The sequence below is a fragment of the Eretmochelys imbricata genome, chromosome 2 (assembly GCF_965152235.1).
Source record: "Eretmochelys imbricata isolate rEreImb1 chromosome 2, rEreImb1.hap1, whole genome shotgun sequence".
Classification (NCBI taxonomy): Eukaryota; Metazoa; Chordata; order Testudines; family Cheloniidae; genus Eretmochelys; species Eretmochelys imbricata.
Genome location: NC_135573.1, coordinates 255,979,097 through 255,992,091, shown reverse-complemented (window position 1 = coordinate 255,992,091; position 12,995 = coordinate 255,979,097). Strand labels below are relative to the sequence as shown.

At 40.1% G+C, this 12,995-nt stretch overlaps 1 protein-coding gene across 1 annotated transcript in view; it reads left to right on the top strand.

The window, feature by feature from the left end:
- LOC144260770 (sodium channel protein type 5 subunit alpha-like) overlaps nt 1–7,043 on the top strand; it is a 98,652-nt gene extending 91,609 nt beyond the window's left edge. The window contains 4 exon segments of the mRNA XM_077809505.1: nt 1,268–1,405; nt 2,213–2,313; nt 2,751–3,021; nt 5,818–7,043. Coding sequence (XP_077665631.1) covers nt 1,268–1,405; nt 2,213–2,313; nt 2,751–3,021; nt 5,818–7,043 — 1,736 coding nt within the window.
- Nucleotides 7,044–12,995: the final 5,952 nt, after the last annotated feature.

Sequence of the window (12,995 nt, the reverse complement as noted above, 5' to 3'; positions counted from 1 at the left end):
AATAATGCAATATAATCACCCCAATTTCAATTGTTTTGGTAATTTATTTAAACTACAATACAGAAAAAAGTCACAGCATTTCCTAAACACATGAAAGTTAAGTTACAAACACTTGGTAGCATACCCGGATTCCAGTTATAATCCTGGATTTTCATTTGAAGTATGTTACAGACACCAAACAGCGCCCCCCCAAAAAATGTAGAATGTTATTTTAACTTGCTCAGACTTTCATACATGAAAGTCCTACAGGTTTGCTAATCATTGTCCTGTGTCTGGCTGGGGACTTGGGGAAGTGCTTGGTTCGGATTGTCCTGACATTTTATTGACTGCTTAGTGAATGTTTTATTTGCCCTCAAAGTCTTTTTTTTTTTTTTTAAATGGGTAAGTAAAATAAATCCTGAGCTGTACTCTAACCCCACTGTGCCACTTTGGCACAGGAAAAAAGTGAGAAAGCCTATAGACCTTCTTAGCTGAGCATTCCCTTCCTGTCATTATAATAAGGCTCCTTTACATCACTTTGGCAATGTAGCAGCCTTAAAACTTTTTACAGGTTTTATACTCCTGGGTGAATTGACTGAGACTGGAAACAGTTAACTAACAATAAGAACATTAACAGTGTCACTACACTGGCAGGCTGCTACATTTGTGCCTTAGAGAATGAGCTCAATTGAAGTCAACAGCCACTTTAACAATGTTACTACAGAGGCATGCTTCTATATTTGTGCCTCCAGGACATAGCCAGCCTCGTGCATAATAAAAAACTCTACCCTTCCATGCCGCGAGCTGCAGTCGCAAGAGAGAGGAACGGATCTCTCTCTCTCTCTCTCGTTGGCACACACATATGCCTAGCCTTCCCTCCCCCCGCCCGCCAGTGATTAACCACACAGGCACACGCACATCCAGCCTCTCTCTCCCAATTCTGAGGCTGCTCCAGGCATGCTGGAATAGATGCACTGAATGGGCTACCGGGGAAGAGGCGCATGTCCCCTGGCAGAATTTTTTTTCCATTTTTCTGCACAGAAATATGCAGGCCATATGAATTCTGTGCTCCTGCAGGGGCACAGAATTCTGTCAGGAGTACTTATTGTTACCCACTAGAGTTTTTAACTAGACAACTTTTTTCAGAATATGTAGTGATGTAGTAAATTTGATATCCTGCAATGAACTCTGTACGGGGGGATGGAGGCACCTATTTGGAACTCCTTCTAGGAGCACAGCCATATTGTTTTCAGTCATTTTTCATCTTGGTTATCATTTTTGCAGAAAGAAAAGCAGCCACGGAAGGAACATAATCTCTACATGTACCTCTATTTTGTGGTTTTCATCATCTTTGGATCTTTCTTCACACTGAATCTTTTTGTTGGTGTCATTATTGACAATTTTAACCAACAAAAGAAAAAGATAAGTATATTGGATATGTTTCCAGACCCCTGATATATCCCTTACATGCTGTCTTCAGAGTATAGGATGCCAGCTGTATACTGAAACTCTAAAACATTTATTTACATTTATTACATGGAACAGCATCAGTATTGAATTTAATTGAGGCAGCATTACAAGTGAAGTGCTAAGAAGTGCTTCCCCTTCACCATTCCTTTCCCATGTTTCCCATCCATGTAATTCTTGGCTCCAGAAGCAGCACTGATTCAAGAGGCTGTGAAGTCAGCTATGCAGTCCCTTGAATGCTACTTCCCCTACCTTTCAGAGTAGCAGCCGTGTTAGTCTGTATTCGCAAAAAGAAAAGGAGTACTAGTGGCACCTTAGGAACTAACCAGTTTATTTGAGCATGAGCTTTCGTGAGCTACAGCTCACTTCATCGGATGCATTCAGTGGAAAATACACTGAGGAGATTTATAGCTAAGCACTGTGGGACAGGGTCTGAGGAGCAGCTCTGGGATTGGACAATGCGCCAGAGCTGGTAGAGGACAGCAACAACAGGAGGTCAAGGGGAAGGGAACAAGTTGATCCTTCCCTCATGTGCCTGAGCTCGTAGCTAGTCATTTTCCTGCTTTCTGAGCCAGTGGAGTGCCACTACAGAACTGTTTAAAATGCATTTGATCCCAATTAGGTACTGTGAGAAGGGTTAGTAACAGCAAGAAATAACAGGGCAGAAAAAGAAAGAAATGTTGGCTTCCAATATTTTAGACTCTTGCAGGGCAATGATGTTTTTTTCTCATCAATAGTAACAGTAGCATTATCTCCATATACTTAGGTAGACAAGACATCTTTATGACAAAAGAACAAAGAAAATACTATAACGCAATGAAAAAACTGGGATCCAAGAAACCCCAAAAACCCATCCCAAGGCCATTGGTGAGACCACCTGAGTTCTTCCAACTAAAATATTTCTAATCAGTGAAAATCCATAGTAAAATAAACTTAATCCACCCAAAAATTTATTAATTATATATAATATACACATTATATATAATGTATTTGTTTCCACTGATGTTCAGAGAATGTTCATAGAATTAATTCTGTACCAAGAAATTGCCACTGAAGGATTATAAAGAATAAATATTTATTAAGTCCTTTGCAGAAATATTTACCTTGAAATTGATTATCCTTCAGAATGGGAAGGGAATTATGCTATCCTGTTTTATACTCTACCTTTCTCTAATATATCTATCTATAATGGAATTAAGCAACATTGAAACATATAAGGACTACTAGTAAGTAAATACACATGCCTAAGCATGGCCTCATTTTCATAACTAATACTAAATACTCTTGTTTTCCCCCCCCTGCAGAACAAATACCAAGGGTTTTTTTTTGACATTGTAACAAGCCAAGCCTTTGATGTTATCATCATGATTCTCATCTGCCTTAACATGATCACTATGATGGTGGAAACTGATGATCAAACTATAAGGAAGACTGACATTCTTAACAAAATCAACATGTTCTTTGTTGCCATCTTTGCTGTAGAATGCACCGTGAAATTGTTGGCTCTGAGACACTATTACTTCACCAATGGCTGGAACATATTTGATTTAAGTGTGGTCATTATGTCTATTGTTGGTAGGTAAAAATATACCAACAAGCTCAGTAATAGCCCTTTATATTTCATCACCATATATTATTTTATATGTTTCCATGCCCCCCACTCCTCCTGCTGCCATTTTGTTCCTCCCCCTTTCTGCTCTAGGAGTTGGCCGTATGGTTTTGGAAGTCTATTCCTACCCTTTCTAGGTTCCCTAGGCATCTAGGTATCACATTTGGACCCATGTGCATTTTTGGCACCATTGGCCATTTTGGGGAAAAAAATTTAATTTAACTGGAAACATCAAAAAATGAATGAATAAATGTAGATTTCATGCCTTTTCATCATTTTAAGAGGAATATATGCTTTTTTTATGAACTTAGTACATTTCTAAATAAAATCTGTTAATCAGTTCTACAAAGGATGCAAAGTATTAGTGACAGAGAAAAAGTATATCCTTAAAGTTTGTTACATGTTTAAAGGGCACAGTTGTTCTAGAGACACCTTTAGAAATGTCCAAGATAGCCTTTTGTGGAATTATTTATCATAGCATATTAAAAAGTCAATTTATTAAATACCAATAAAAAGGACCATGTATGTAGATTTCTTTATCAAAGTTATTACAGCTCCTTCCCTACTTCCATATGGGTATGAACGTTCCTATAGGAGTCACTGATGATGCTGATCATGTGCTGGTCCAGGCCCCTTTCCCGCAGCACCCACATGATGTGATCATGGGATACTGAGTCAAAAGCTTTGGCTATATCTAAAAATACGATATTTTGACACTAAACTGGGAGGAGTGGTAGATATGCTGGATGGTAGGGATAGGATACAGAGAGACCTAGACAAATTGGAGGATTGGGCCAAAAGAAAGCTGATGAGGTTCAACAAGGGCAAGTGCAGAGTCCTGCACTTAGGACGGAAGAATCCAATGCACCGCTACAGACTAGGGACCGAATAGCTAGGCAGCAGTTCTGCAGAGAAGGACCTAGGGGTGACAGTGGATGAGAAGCTGGTTATGAGTCAACAGTGTGCCCTTGTTGCCAAGAAGGCCAATGGCACTTTGTATAAGTAGGGGCATTGCCAGCAGATTGAGGGATGTGATCGTTCCCCTCTGTTCGACATTGGTGAGGCCTCATCTGGAGTACTGTGTCCAGTTTTGGGCCCCACACTACAAGAAGGATGTGGAAAAATTGGAGAGAGTCCAGCGAAGGGCAACAAAAATGATTAGGGGTCTGGAACACATGACTTGAGGAGAGGCTGAGGGTACTGGGTTTGTTTAGTCTACAGAAGAGAAGAATGAGGGGGGATTTGATAGCTGCTTTTAACTACCTGAAAGGTGGATCCAAAGAGGATGGAGCTAGACTACTCTCAGTGATAGCAGATGACAGGACAAGGAGTAATGGTCTCAAGTTGCAGTGGGGGAGATTTAGGTTGGATATTAGGAAAAACTTTTTCACTAGGAGGGTGGTGAAACACTGGAATGCGTTACGTAGGGAGGTGGTGGAATCCCCTTCCTTAGAAGTTTTTAAGGTCAGACTTGACAAAGCCCTGGCTGGGATGATTTAGTTGGGGATTGATCCTGCTCTAGGCAGGGGCTTAGACTAGATGACCTCCAGAGGTCCCTTCCAACTCTGATATTCTATGATTCTATTCAAAATTATCAGTTGGCCTTTTTTCCACCAGTCTTAAACATGTCTACTGCCCCACACTATTAGACATATTTGGAGTAGAAATAAGAGTAGTGGGACAAATGTATCCTAATCTCTTCCTCTTTCCCTTTCTACCTCCTCTGTGATGACATAAGGGTGAAAACAGAGGAGCAAAAAAGTGATCCCTGTAAAGCCCATAATGATTAGGAGAATTTTAAAACGCATCTCCCTTAAAAGAGAAGTATTTCTCTATAGTGCAAGTTGCTTCAAGGACTTCCCAGAAAATAGCTAAAATAAATAAGTTGACCTAAAGGGAGAACAAGAGAAAAAATCCCGTTCTTCTATCATGTGAAAAAATGTATAGATATTTCCATCAAGTTATGACCAAATGATGTTTAAAAGATCACCTTTTTCTTTTTTGTTGTCATATGAGACTTCTTGGAGCTGCAACGGAACACTTTAGAATAATAAGTGTTATTATTCTAGAATAAGAATAAGTTTAGCCTTTCCTTGTGTAAGGACACCCCTGGAGTAATCATCTGCAGGGATTGAATCTGAGACCTCTGGATTTAAAAGAATAGACTCTACTGCTAGTGAAAATGAACCTTCTCCGTTAGTTTGGCGGCATTATCAGACTAATAAAGTAGTCAGATCACAAGAGAGGGGCCAAAAGCCACACTGTTAGCATGGATTACACTTATATTTACTTTATCTGTTTCTGTCTATCTTGCTTACATGGTTCTCATCTAAGCATCTAAGTGCCTATGATTCTGGTGTTATGTTTTGGTTTGTTGTTTGAGCTTTGATTTTTTTCAACCTTTAGGACCAAATGTTAAAACATAGTCACATAACCTTCGCACCCACTGGCAAAATGCTGCACATAAAACATCTACTTGAGTACACACGTGTGTTTTCCATGTGCCGCAGCTCGCAGATTTTGTGGGCACAACATACAATTCCATAAAGGTGTGTTATTTTTTTTAATTTCTAAACTTTTACAGATAAGCCATTAATCTTTTTTTAAAATATGTAAGTTTTCCTGTAAGAACTGTCAGTGCTAGATCATCAACACATTAATGTCAGGGAGATATCAGTTTTACGAATAATATTATTTCTTTCAGTTACTAATTCACAAAAAATTAGAAATTCTAATTGATTATTCCTTTTTTTTTCCTTTAGGCGCTCTGCTTTCTGACATTGTTAATGCATTTGAAAATTACTTCTCACCTACACTCTTCAGAGTCATTCGGTTGGCTGAGATTGGACGAATATTAAGACTTGTCCGAGCTGCCAAAGGAATTAGAACTCTCCTTTTTGCCTTAATGATGTCCCTTCCTGCTCTGTTCAACATTGGTCTCCTCCTGTTTCTGGTCATGTTTATTTATGCCATTTTTGGCATGGCTAACTTTGCTTATGTTCCATGGGAGAGTGGGATTGATGACATGTTCAACTTCCAAACCTTTGCTAACAGCATTCTTTGTCTCTTCCAAATGACAACATCTGCTGGCTGGGATGGTCTTCTCAGTCCTATTTTAAACACTGGACCTCCGTTTTGTGATCCTAACATACGAGGTGCTGTGGGAGAATGTGGTAAACCTGCTGTGGGTATTATTTTCTTTGTAAGTTACATCATTATATCATTTCTAATTGTTGTAAACATGTATATAGCTGTTATTTTAGAGAACTTCAATGTTGCCACTGAGGAAAGTACAGATCCTGTAGGTGACGATGACTTTGATATGTTTTATAAAATCTGGGAGAAGTTTGATCCTGAAGCAACTCAATTTATTGAGTATTCTGCACTTTCAAACTTTGCAGATGCTTTGGCAGAACCTTTACGTGTAGCCAAACCAAACAAAATTGAGCTCCTGGCAATGGACCTTCCCTTGGCCAGCGGAGATAGGATTCACTGTTTGGATATTTTGTTTGCTTTTACCAAACGGGTGCTAGGAGAATCTGGGGAAATGGACAAACTAAAAGAACAGACAGAGGAAAAGTTTATGGCTGCCAATCCATCTAGGTTTTTTCATGAACCAATCACAACCACGCTCAGACACAAAGAAGAGGAGGTTTCTGCCATTATTATCCAGAGGGCCTATAGGAGTCATTTGATTCAACGGTCCATGAAGCAGGCCTCTCTCTTATATCATAGAACTTGTGATGGTGACATCCTTGAAGATGCTTCACAGGAGGAAGGTCTCATTGCATTCATGGTGAATGAAAATTATGGTAAGAATCTAGACAAGTCCGAGACTGTGTCTTCAACGTCTTTCCCTCCATCCTATGACAGTGTCACCGGGGACACTAATGACAACCTCCAGGTAAAGACGGCGGACTCTTCCAAATGTGATGTACCTATAGGTTGTCGGCTATCTCCAGACAAAGATAAAGAATCCATTGTTTAATATTTTGTTAATAATGCTTTAAAATATTCACAGAATATAATGATGTAAATATACAGCAACCGAAGCAGCCTTCTTTTTAAACATTAGTTGCAAAAGAAACAAGGGTGGTTCTACCCTTAACTATGGGAGTTCATAAGCTGTCACCTTTGACCCTGCTACATTCAACTTTACTCAATGTTTATATTTAGATATACCTAGGAAGAATCTGTGTAGAGTAATAACTGTTATTTTGGTGGCAGTCATGAATTAAGGCAGAATCCTTGGTATCTTGTTACTATGGCCCAGACACAGAGCTGATTAGAGCTGCACTTTGCTTACTTCTGCTAACCGAACACCCACCCACTTAGATTGGTTTGCCTCATTATGGACCAAGTTCAAGAAGTGGAAAATAAGTTTCAAGATATCTGGAAAGAAATAGCTGTCTGGGAAAGGGGTGGGAGAAAATGTAATGGTTTTTGAGGGTTTTGAAGTAGGGAGGGGCAGGAGAAATTTAGCATAATTAACACTTTGATAATAAACCTGGTAGACTAATGACTCCCAATCTTTTCAGTTCTGTGACCCACATATCATAAACATTGCTATTGCATGACCCACGGATATGTCAAACTGTACTGGAACTCCTCCAATATGATGAATTTAAACAATAGCCATGGTATGTATACTATTATAGTCAAGTTACTGCAGTATAATGACATAATAAATGTAATACTTAACATTCCAGAAACAGAAATGAATTACATTAGAATATTTTTTTTACACAAAACTGAACTGCTTTTCCTCTGGAATTATGAAGTTGACATCTTTATCTTCACCATGTTTTCTTTCTAAAAATCTTTGTGACTCTTATGACATCATGATATCATTAACTGGCACTTCTCCACAACAAACTCTACACCTTGGCCTGCCTTCAGTGTCTTCTACCATGTGTGTAAATACTTATTTGAGATACATGGGTTCATACTTTCTGTATGAACCATTTTGCTTTTCATTTACTGATTTGTCTTCCTTTCTGTTGCATTGCCAGGTATTCAGAGCCACAAGACCACTCAAGTCTCTCTTGACACTTACATTCCATATTTAAAACTGTTAATTGTATATGTAAATCACTTTTCAAGATAAGATTAAAAAAAGTGGCAAGATTCATGTGACTATCAAGGGTAACTGGTCCAGGGGAAGCACAGCTTTCCTTTCTTCCCCACAGTGTTTTCAGACAGAAAAGAAGCTTGGCTTTGTGGCTGAGGCCCTGGACTGAGACTCTGATCTGGGTTCAATTCCTTGCTTGGCTACAGACTTTCCATGTGAACATAGGCAAATCACATTTGACTGCAGTGCAGATGTACCTTAATCTCTCTTTCACTCAGTTCCCCCTCTATAAAATGGGAATAATAATATTTCCTTTAATAAATCTCCCTTTTCACCACTTTTGTCTATCTATTTAGATTGTGAGCTCTTTGGGCAGGGACTGGCTCTTACTATGCATATTTACAGTGCCTTGCACAATGTGGTCCCAGTCTTAATTGGGGCTTCAAGGTACTATTTGAATACAAAAAATAATAAATAATATTTGTAATGCCTTTTATCTTTCTTTCTCTCTGTTTTATTCCCCCTGCTTCTCCTGGTGTAAATGGTCTCTTACTATGGAGTTTTGGGCCCATGCTGTAACTTTCTCCCTATATTTCGAAGCTAGACACCATGGGCAGTATCCTTTATTGGTGTGAATCAGCATAGTTTCATTGAAATCTGTGACTCTGTACTATTGAAATCAGTGGAACTATTCTGCTGACCATTCACTGCTCCGGCCCTGGCCGCTGCTTTGGCCTCAGACCTAGCCCAACCGCTGCTCTGGCCCCTGACCCAGCCCAGCCACTGCTCCAACCCCAGCGGCTGACCACTGTTCTCTGCCCCGGCCCCTGACTGCTGTTCTAAAATACCCTCCAAAAGCAGTCAGATTTAAATTCCTGCACACGTCCTTGTATGAAGTAGGTACCTGCCCCATCTTGTGCACTGCACACATACAATATTGAGCATTCTGCACACCAGCGATCTTGCACTTGTCAAAGCTTTGAATTATGTGTAAGTCTGTGTGAAGCCCCCATCCTCATCCCACCTCACGAAAATGTACAATTACAAGCATTTCCTTTTCATTTGTAACCCTGGCTGGGAGACTAGCCAACATTCATCTTTACCCTTCTGTTAAACAAGCAGGAGACTCTGGGACACCAAAAGAACATAGATTCATATGTTTGTATGTTAAGGGCAGAAGGGACCGTTATGCTTACCTCTTCTGATCTCCTGCATAACACTGGCCATAAGACTTCTCTGAATTAATTCCTGCTTCATGGCCAATTGTGATTGAACTAGAGCTTATCTAACCAATCTTGATTTAAAAATTTACAGAGATGGGGAATTCACCACAACCCTTGGTTCCCTCACTTAAAAAAGCACCTTATTCCTAGTCTGAATTTCTCTGGCTTCAATATCCAGACATTGGATTTTGTTATCCCTTTGTCTGCTAGCCCTCTATTAAATATATTCTCCATGTAGGTACTTATACACCATGATCAAGTCACCTCTTAACGTTTTCTTTGATAAACTAAACAGTTTGAGCTCCTTCAGCGTCTAATATAAGGCATGTTTTTCAATCCTTTAATCATTCCTGTTACTCTTTTTTTTAATTCTCTTCAATTTTTCAACATCCTTTTTGAAGTGTGGATATCAGAAGCAGTAGTCCAGCAGGTTTCAGAGTAACAGCCGTGTTAGTCTGTATTCGCAAAAAGAAAAGGAGTACTTGTGGCACCTTAGAGACTAACCAATTTATTTGAGCATGAGCTTTCGTGAGCTACAGCTCACTTTTGCACCAGTGCTAAATACAGAGGTTATATAACGTCCCTACTCGATAATCCCCTATTTATGCATCCAAGGATTGCATTGGTCCTTTTTGCCACAATATCACATTGGGAGCTCATGTTCTTGTGATTATCTACCATTATCGCCAAGACTGTTTCAGAGTTGCTGCTTCCCAGGATAATCTCTCCCATCCTGTAAGTATGGCCTGTTCTTTTTTGCATTAAGCTATATTGAACTACACATTGTTTGCTTATGCCCAGCTTACCAGGCGATCCAGATCACACTGTATCAGTGGCCTCTTCGTTAGTTACCACTCCCCCAATCTTTGTGTCATCTGCAAACTTGATCCGTAATCATTTTGTTTTCTTCCAAGTCATTAGTAAAAATGATTAAATAGCAAAAGACCAAGAACTGATTCCGGCACGACTCCGCTAGAAACACACTTGCTTGATAACATTTTGTGGTATCAGTTAACCTCTGACTGTGATGGAGCTCCAGTAAATATCTCCATAGGAAAAGGAAGTGAAAACCCCCACAACCAGCGATACCGCAGCTCTCCTCAGTATACCTCATCTCACTAGCTTAAGTGGACACACCTTTGACAGAAAATTATAGTAATCACCGTGCTAATTTCCTTTCACATGAACACCCTGATCAGAACATGAATTAATGGAAAGATTTTTGGACCACTTAGCAATAACCTGTAAACACCCACTTCTGTTAGTTATATCAGCAGCTATACCATGGGATAGACTTGAAACTGGAATGCTCTGTTGAGATTAGCATTATTAAACGGGACCAAGCTGATTATCTAGTCCATTGTTTCTCAACTGATGGATTGCAACCACCGGGGAAGCCATGAAAGGCAATCGGGGTTAGAAGGTGGTAGAAATTTTATTACAATCTAAAACAAAGAAAATCTCACTCTTACTTCCTGCACAAACCTGCCTTTCAAGTTAAAGTTTTATCTGTCCACTTTTCAAAACACATAAATTACATAGGCTTACCATTGTTCCCACTGATACATTTTTACTCTTACTTTTATAGAAAATGTAAAGGGGGTTGTGAAAATTCTTGTCTTCAAATAAGGGGTCACCAACCTGAAAAGGCTGAGCAACACATAGCTATCTGAGCTCCTGCATGGCACAGGTCATAGAATTTCACTCAGTGATTCCTCCAGTGAGCCCAGTAACTTGTAATTGAACCAGACGGAGCATACTCTTCATCTTGATTTAAATTTGACTAAAATTACAAGACAATTAGTTCTGGAGTAATTTAGAATCTGAGAATATTAGCTGTGGGTGGCATGAAACTAGAAATGCAGGATAGATAAATGTTAAACTTGTTGAACACTTCCACCTAGTGGTTTTGGTTAAAATGACATATAAAGAGAAACTTTCGTAACCTTTGGTTTCAGAGTAGCAGCCGTGTTAGTCTGTATCCGCAAAAAGAAAAGGAGTACTTGTGGCACCTTAGAGACTAACAAATTTATTTGAGCATAAGCTTTCATGAGCTACAGCTCACTTCATCGGATGCATGCAGTGGAAAATAAAGTGGGGAGATTTTATATATACAGAGAACATGAAACAATGGGTGTTACCATACACACTGTAAGGAGAGTGATCAGGTAAGGTGAGCTGTTACCAGCAGGAGAGAAAAAAACAAAAACCTTTTGTAGTGATAATCAAGGTGGGCCATTTCCAGCAGTTGACAAGAAAGTGTGAGGAACAGTGCGGGGGGGGGGGGGGGGTGGAAATAAACATGGAGAAATAGTTGATTATCACTACAAAAGGTTTTGGGGTTTTTTTTCTCTCTCCTGCTGGTAATAGCTCACCTTACCCGGTAATAGCTCACACTCTCGTTACAGTGTGTATGGTAACACCCATTGTTTCATGTTCTCTGTGTATATAAAATCTCCCCACTGTATGCATCCGATGAAGTGAGCTGTAGCTCATGAAAGCTTATGCTCTAATAAATTTGTTAGACTCTAAGGTGCCACAAGTACTCCTTTTCTTTTCTTAACCTTACATTCATTAATAAGGATTTATATTGTGTAAGGATTGTGTATATTGAGTAAGGATTTATATTGTATGCTTGAAGTTCTTGTTAATAAGATACTATGATGAAGTAGGTATTAAACTGGGTGAAGCCAAATGATGTGGTTATATGATGTACTTTTTAAGTTCAGAACTCAGTGGGGAGATAGATAAGTAAATAGGACTCAGACTCCTAAGTCATTTTTGAAAATGGGACAGAAGCTCCTAAGTCACACAGGTGCTTTTCGAAATTTTATCCAAAGTTTTAAAGGCCTCCTAATAGAAAGGGGATTTTTTTAGGGTAGCCCAAGTCTACAGTCAAGGTTACAGAGTATCTGAGGTTCTATCCAATGAGTGTCTCCTGCCAGGTTGTATTTTCTTAGCCACTGAGTCACCAGAAAATTCTTACTAGTTTAATGCCCTGTTATCAGGAACAGGACAGGGAGGCAGGAACCCTGGTTTCTCGTCCCAGCTCTGACAAAAGCTTCCTGTGCAAGCTTGCACAAGTCACTCAACCTCTCTGCATCAGTTTCCCCACCTGTGAAAAAGTGAAAATTGTTCCCCTTCGCTTCTTCCCAGGCTGCCAGTCTTCACAGTGGGATGCTCCCTGTATCCATTCAACTGGGGACAAGCCAGCTCTTGACTGTGATCCTGGCATCCAGCAGCCCCTCAAGAAGAGCATTGTAGAATTCTCTGCCTCTGAGCAGCTCATGCTGCAGCCTCAGGGTCCCTTTGGGGTGCAGCTTTCATAAGAGTTTGAGGGTTTTCTCCTCAGACCTGCTAAACTCAATCCCCTCCTTTGGGCTTTCTGAGGATGGCACCTCCCCTCAGAAATAGCTGGCAGACAACAGGTCGCCCTGAAACCTGGCTCCGAGCCAACGTGTTGTCGAGGTCCCCTCAGAGATGGCTGGGCAGGCCACATGGAAGCTCCCTTCACTGAGAGCGGGCCAGAACCAATGGCATAGAGCTGCAGGGTACGTTTTTTCAAATCCCTCCCCCCTTTGTTTTGCCCCTATTCGCTCAATTTGAAGAGCAAACAGGAAAGTTTCACTAGAGCCTCCTGAGTCAC